The following is an 8,098-nucleotide window of genomic DNA, read 5'->3' on the forward strand; positions in this document are numbered from 1 at the left end:
CATCAGCTCAACTTTTATGTCCATAAACAAGTCCTTGTTCTATTGGAATATGACCGAAGTTATTGACCTATTAGACTATGGCAGCTCAAAACGTTACTATTCTGGGTATTATATCTAAGGTACGATTCCCACTGGTTAATCCGCCAATCCTAAACACAAGCGAAGTATAAACGACGATATATCAATAATATCATGGTAAGAATAGTATTCTTACTAAACTATTTACAACAGCAAAAATTCCCGCAAATCCTCAAAGTCACTATCAATAGTTTTTCTTGCTTTGCAGATGATTAAAACCACGCCACCATCGACCAGCCAAATTTCTACATTAATTAATTATAAAATTTTCCTAATAAAAACATGGAATTTTTTCAGCATGCAAAACAAAACCAAAAGTCCTAATTTTCGATCAAAAGTCCATCTGTCGATGTTTCCGCTTTCATGCCGTAGACAACATGCACAGTTGTAAGAAATAGCCAATCTTGCTTCTGTGCTTGCCGTCGTCGACACGAAACCGGGGATGTTTGTCAGGTAGCAAGAAAGTTGGATACGATGGATGTACCATCAACGTCAAAAATTGTTTTTGGATTCTGAATGATTTCACGTGCTCAGCATCCGTTAACTTCATGGTAATAAAGGAAAGAAAGATTCATCGTCCTTTCCTTAAACTTGGCAACGGATTCCTCCAAAAACCGTGAGTTTACATTATGCTTTGTACGTAGTTTAGCCTGCTAACAGGCCATGTCTTTCTACAGAAAGGGCAAAAGCCACAACAAATCCTGGTGCGCAGTATATTCCACTATAGGGCTATTTTTTCAGTGCAGGTATAAAATTAAATACACGTTTTCATAGTAGTTTTTTCCCTGTATTTCAAAAATAGCCTTCATTAAGAGGTTTTAAAAGTTTTTTCAGTTTACCTCGAAAATTATTTGTGTTGGGTGCTCAGTAGTAATATTTGTGTCTTAATTAGTAAACGTGAAGTTGCATTAGCGGTTATTATCCTGTTATTGACATGCATTTGTGTCGGTTTTACTCGAATTATCTTCGTAAACCTCTTTGTGAATATTCTGCTTTAAGAAGCTACGTATGCTTTAGGTTTACAGCATAAGCAACTCCCAAGAGCCCATAACATTCAAGACCAGACTTTTAAGCTGCGTGCTATACCGGATTCACTTTTCCTTTGCTGTAAAGGCTTTATTTGTTTTTTAATTGCCTTTGTTCAGTCTGTTCAGACAATAAGTTTTTATTATATTCAGAGCTTAAGTCTATTTAATTGTGCTTTTGGCATTGGCCATTATCACTGCCTTTTAATACTTTAATAAACGGGACCTTGGTAATATTGTAATTCTAGAAATACAATTTACTATCGCATAAGAGTTTTATTATGTATTTTATAAAGTTGACTTTAAATGTCATACGTCTTCAACAAAAGCAATTGAGAATAAAATTTAAATAATCAGATATTATATCATTCAATAATGTAAGCTAGATGCAGAAATGTGATTATACATCATCCAAATACGTCGTGAAATGTGTTTTGCTACTTTACATCTCTAAAATAAATCCTTTAACTACCGTATCGTCGATTTGTTACTTGTTTTCCTGTCAGTTAACTTTTCATTGTGGTTCGCTTTCATTAAAAACTGAAAAAGTTTTTAAGTTCTGGAATGTTTTTCAATTCGCCATTTGACCAGACAGCCGCACGTACCCGAACTGGGATTTCAAAAAGAACTCTTTAGGATCATCGACTTTATAAAATGGATGGTTGTAGTGCTGGTCGCTATTTATCGATCTGTCAATGAAAGCCAACAATCAAAATAATGATATACGTAAAAATTTATTTCTCTTTTCCAATCTGAGTAAATTTTATTTTACACGGTATATTTCATGTTCACTTGCCTTTTCACAAACTGTTTTTACTGCTTAAAAACTGTTTATTTTTGATGTGGTTTCTTTTCACTGAAATTGAAAAAGTTCTTGAGATCTGGATTGTTTTTCAATTCTTCATTGGACCTCACAGTAGCATGCACTCGAACAGGGAGATTGGGGAATTTTTTGAGAATATACGCCTTGTGATCGCCAATCTTATAAAATGGTTCTGGTTGAGGTTTTGGCCGTGGTCGATCGTTCCAATGTTGGTTAATATTTCGAACAAATCTTAAACATTCTGTCCATGAAGAGTCATATGTAAAAATCTTTCCAGTCACCACGTCCGTTCTAAAATAATCATAAACATCACTGTCTATTTTACTTTTCCAATCTGAGGATTCACTATTCAATTGTTGAACGACACTACACTGGGGATCATTTGTCTTAATCTGCTGAAGATTTCCAACTTTACATAATAAGTCAAATTTCTCGTCATCTGACATAAGAAATGGATGTTTTAACGCCACGGTAGCCGATGGTCTGTCTTCTGGTTGTCGATTTAACATCCAAGATAGAAGGTCTTTCAGTGCTTCATCCTTGATTTCGTCCAAGCCAACAGGGTTTCCATTTAACATATTGTCCAATCTATGCCGTTTAGTTCCAAACGGGTGTTTTCCTTTTGTTGCAATATAATAAGCTACCATTCCTGCATTCTAAAAAGATTAACAATGTAATGTTACAAATTGACTTTATACATGCATGTCGTGCAAATGGTTATATTCCTGCACCTACCATTACATCAGACTCTTTCTTGTACCGTCCTTTATCGACTGTATCTTTATCTTCACAATATGATTCAGGAGCAATCCAATACTCAGTTCCCATGTTAGGCTTGCTTTCATGTGTCGTAGAATCGTTATCCAATATTCGACTAATGCCAAAGTCAGCTATCAGAAAGTTGTCTTGTAAATCTCGAAGAACATTGGTGGGCTTTAAATCACGATGAAGAATAGGATTTGTGCCGCTATGAAGATCAACTAATCCTTGCAAAATTTGTCTGAGAATTTCGGGAAGAGCTTTTTGAAGATCATGTAAAGTAGAAGACTTGACAAAACTGTCCAATGATTCTTCACATAAGTCTAATGTCAAATATACATATTCTGTTCCAGTCGCTTCCTCTAGGAAAGAATAATTCACAACATATTTCGAATTTCTTGCGTTGAATTTATTCAAAATTTTCTTTTCGTGCAGCGCAAGCTGGATGTAGCTATCTCGACGTATTTGTTTCACTGCTTTACCGTAACCATCCTTACCCAGTCCAAGATAAACACGTGCTCCATCACTTCCTTTACCAATGCAAAACTCTTCTGAGAAAATTACTCGTACATTGCCCACCACTTTAACCTCAATACTGGAGTTGCGTCCATATTCAATCAATTTTAAAAATAATTCTCTATGTTTCGTTGATTCATCAATGTATTTCCACTCTTGCAACACCAAGTCTAAAAAAATTAGATAAAATATTCCATTCAAGGGTGAAGGAAACGAAATTAATACGTCAAAATAGCTTAAACTTTCCCAATCAGGAAAGGATATTATTAGCTACCGCACACTTTTGGAAAAACTTGTCAGCAACCACTAGACAAATCATAAGTTCATTAATTGTACAATCAAATCTGGCAACATCTGAGGTTAGCTTATATCATACAATTAATCACAAAAACTTCTTTCTGCAGTAAATTCATATATTTTTAAAAGAAATAATCTTAAGTTTTTGGAAAATTTTAAATATAAAATTCTAGAGCATATTTTATAGAGTCTAAAAATTTGTTTACAGCAGAAGATAACAAAACAGCTTCATTTCATTTTTCTTTCCATTCTCGACACTCATCTTTTAGATAGACTATCTAATGTTTAATGCCAAATATGAACATTAAAGTTCGATCAGCAGCGAAAACTCAACAATTATTCTCTCAAACCTTGTTTGAACATCATTAAAGAGCCAATGAAACAAAAACTTTGCTAGTTAAATTATATTTACATTGACCAGAACTTTGAAATGAATGCTTTCTAAAACCTATTATGTATGACTCCTTTATTCAAAAAATACTGAAGTGAGGTCCTTGCTATTACCAATTTATCTAACTTGTGACATCATATTGCATGAAAAATGAGTCGCTGCAATGTTTTAAATACACTTCATTTTCCTGACAACTTTACGTTAATAATAGTAGTCAGTATTTTATATCATTAAGACATCACAGAGAAAGACACTCTGCAAAGTTGAAGTAAAGTATTGGCAAATATACCGAATAATTCTAGTTCTTATTATGCAATGTGACGTCACAAGTGAGATGAATCGAACATAATAAAAGCTTCAATATCTTGAGAACGAAAAGAGATACGCATAAACTAGTAGAGAAACTCCGTTGTCATATTAAAATTTCTGTTCAATAAAAGTATAACACAGGCTGCAAAATTCTTTTTTTATATGCATTTTAAGCTTTAACTCTAAATGATCTGACACGTACTGTTTCTCTTATTCACCTTTGTAAAGTGAACCTCGTTACCTTTATGTCTGCAAACTCCATCTCTACCTCCTGTTTTTCGCATTCTCGTGCAAAAATGCTGGTATTGTTTTACCTTTGTTAAATTGAAGATGGTTTTTGCAGTTTTCAATTATTTTATTAAGCATATGATGATTTATTTACAAGAAACAATTTGTCTGTCATGTGTCTATTGTATCAAGATTTTCGTTTTAGAGAAAAATTCCTTTTTGATGAAATTTTTACTCAGATAGAAAAGGAATCATGCAATTCAATAAATTTTTAACACAACAAAAAGAGTAAGCGATTTATATTCTTATTATATCTTTCAGTCCTTTTGATAGAATTCTTGTCTGTTTTAGAAGCATGTGAAAGTAATCATGATGTTGTAGTGCTAAAGTATAAAATAATTAACAAGATAAGCAAAACGAACGATGCAAGCAAATGATTGAACTTCCGGCTTCAAATGTTGTAAAATCTTTTTTGTATTTTATGTGTGATGCAGAACATTTCAATTGCCTTTGGCTACCACAATCACGTTTTACTAATTTGAAAAATTTTCTCGTATAATAGAACGCTCATTTGGAGATCTCTTATAAATAAAGTTAAAGAGAGCAATTGAGCAAATCATTTCCATGCTTTCACATAAAAATTTCAAATCAATTTTATATCTAGCCATCTAACTGTCTATTTATTGGTCTATTTGTTTAACTATATTTGCATTATGTTAAATGTAGAATACGTTGGTATTCCCAAGAAATCAGTGGACTACAATTGAAAATATGAATACCCCCTTCTCCCACCCATTAAACATTCTAGTCTCGATCCTCTATACAGTGGTGCGTGCTACAATATCTGAGAAAACATGATACAGGCATTGAGTTCTGTCAGCAAGATTTCATCAGCAGCGTTATTAAACACCCCATCTCCTACCCAATTAACGTTTTAGTTTTTCCCCTCTATACAGTGGTCAGTTCTACAATATCTGAGAAAACATGATACAGCCATTAAGTTCTGTAAGCAAGATTTCATCAACAGTCCTATTAAACACCCCTTCTCCACCCCAATATAAATTATAGTTTTGGCCCTCTATACAGTGGTCCGTGCTATAATATCTGAGAAAACGTGATACAGCCATTGAGTTCTGTAAGCGATATTTCATCATCAGTGTTATTAAACACCCCCTACCACATCCCACTAAAAGTTATAGTTTCAGTCCTCTATACAGTGGTCCTTGCTACAATAAATAAGAAAACATAATACAGCAATTAAATTCTGCAAGCGATATTTCATCAGCAGTGTTATTAAACACTCTCCCCATCCCACCAAAAGTTATAGTTTCAGTCCTCTATACAGTGGTCCTTGCTACAATAAATAAGAAAACATAATACAGCAATTAAATTCTGCAAGCGATATTTCATCAGCAGTGTTATTAAACACCCCCTCCCCCATCCCACCAAAAGTTATAGTTTCAGTCCTCTATACAGTGGTCCTTGCTACAATAAATAAGAAAACATAATACAGCAATTAAATTCTGCAAGCGATATTTCATCAGCAGTGTTATTAAACACCCCCTCCCCCATCCCACCAAAAGTTATAGTTTCGGCCCTCTATACAGTGGTCAGTGCTACAATATCTAAGAAAACATGATACAGCCAGCGAGTTCTGTAAGCGATATTTAAGCGGTAGTGTTACTCTTGCTCAATCGGGTGGCTTAAGTCGTAAGTGGCTTGGTCTGATTGACGTGCACCTTTTAATGGAGGTCATTAAGCCCTTTGACAATCATCAATTAAGACACAGTTTGAATGATAAATGAGATTTTTAGACTCACTTGCTCTTCTAAGATAGTCCAAATAATTATATTTATTTATTTTGAGATCAGTGGAAGTAATTTTTTGAAATCAATAAAAACAGTCGTTGTTTTTATGTTTTGCGATTAGTAACGTTATTTGCTTATCTATTTTGGGAAATTTTCTAGTAGAAAAAACTGATACAGCAACTTTTATGCTCTATACAACTTTCAAAATGAAATTCTAAGTAAAAGTATTGAAAATTTAATTCTAAGCTAGAAAATGATCTTTGTGGACTTTTGAATGATGTTCACACTGAAGAGGTATCTCCAGTATACTTAGGAAGGGGAGAGCTCAAAAACACTTGTAATTTTCTTGTTTATTGAAGTATATTGAGCAAGTCGATTTGATGGTGGCCGTCAATTTTTAATGTTATTAGCTATGCATGGTGGTGCAAACGTGAAGTATGACAGTATATCCAAAGGATAGTTCGTTGAGAATTTTTTCATGATTAAACAAGCAGAATACAATTAAATGTTACAATGAAAAAATAGATTGCATGATGTCATTATCACCTCATGTCTCATCTTAATTTCAACTGACTGATAATGTGCTTCAAGTACAGTTTTTAAAGTGAGAAAATTTTATTGCAATGGTTAAAACAGATTAAATCAGATGAAAATGTTACCATTCAGTGTTGCTTAGACATGTGATGAAAGAAATTCATACATCTCCTAACATTTGTAAATGTAAAAAGTGGATTGAAGACTGCATTTGAAGAAAGTTTTTTATTAGAACTTGGACTTGGTGATGTTTTTTTAATTGCTTCAACACTTTTGATGCTGTAAGCCAGGAGCAAAAATTATATTTTCTATTTGGAAATAAAGTTATACTTCGACAAATCTCCTGTACTCTAACAAAAAAAATAGTAATTAATGTAATCAAACACGAGCACTTATAAAACAGATGGTATAACCTGAGCACTTCTAAAATGCAGGGTCTGATCTGTATGGTGTACATTATGTCAAAATTTGTTTTAAAACGTTTTAGTCTATTTATTGTAATCGTTTTTCTTCAATACAACTTATGAAATGTAGTCAATTTGAACACTTTATAAAAAGAGTTGCGCCACTTTGCTGCTACGCATTATTTATTACGATAAACAAAGAGTTGTCAAGTTGTGCTGACCACTGCCGTCTGGTACAAAGTACATTTAAATTATTTGTCGTTCGCAAAAGGAAAATTTAAGTCATTGATACCGTATTGAACATACGTAATAAACGAACGTTTGGAGTCCGAAAGTGCAACACTGTATACGTACATCATGCATATTATTAAACAATATAAATTTTCATAAAAAAAGATAAATACGAATCAAATGACTTGAATTGGGATACAATACAAAACATATAAACTTAGTTTATGCAATATATATAAAATAAAATAGAATTGAAAGGCATACCTTGTTTTGTATTTTCAACACCAGGAGAATTTCCGACATCTTTAGCATTAGCATCATCACTGCTTGTGATTTCTACGAACAATATTTAAAAAAGCGTTATCCACATAAGCTGTGTATTTCTATTTTGAGAACAAGTAAAAAAATGAATTTACAGCTAGCACTTAAAAAAGAAATAACACAAATAAATTGAAAAGTTTTGGATAGTAGCTTTTTAAAACTATATATTTCATTTCGTTTTGCACATTAGCTCCAAAATCTCGTATACATATATTACGCACTGTTTTACATGACTGACATTTTCAAGTAATAAAATCACCTTACAATTGGAAATATTGAGGGGCAGTAGATATTTTCACGCAATGAACCAGCTTTCATCATGCGTAATTTTAAAAATAAATGCAGATAAACAAACTTCCTGAATTACGACTGCT

General features: G+C 33.1%; 2 protein-coding genes across 2 annotated transcripts in view; both read right to left on the reverse strand.

The window, feature by feature from the left end:
• Positions 1-8,042, reverse strand: part of LOC124448977 (serine/threonine-protein kinase/endoribonuclease IRE1-like) — a 34,664-nt gene extending 26,622 nt beyond the window's left edge. Inside the window, exons 1-2 of the mRNA XM_046999921.1 lie at positions 8,033-8,042; positions 7,668-7,739 (exon numbers count right to left, since the gene is read on the reverse strand). Of these exons, the coding sequence (XP_046855877.1) occupies positions 7,668-7,739; positions 8,033-8,042 (82 nt within the window). The remainder of the gene's footprint in view (positions 1-7,667; positions 7,740-8,032) is intronic.
• Positions 1-8,098, reverse strand: part of LOC124448486 — a 113,217-nt gene that overhangs the window by 80,557 nt on the left and 24,562 nt on the right. The window lies entirely within an intron of this gene.

Source organism: Xenia sp. Carnegie-2017, unplaced genomic scaffold (genome assembly GCF_021976095.1).
Source record: "Xenia sp. Carnegie-2017 unplaced genomic scaffold, XeniaSp_v1 HiC_scaffold_23, whole genome shotgun sequence".
Classification (NCBI taxonomy): domain Eukaryota; kingdom Metazoa; phylum Cnidaria; class Anthozoa; order Malacalcyonacea; family Xeniidae; genus Xenia; species Xenia sp. Carnegie-2017.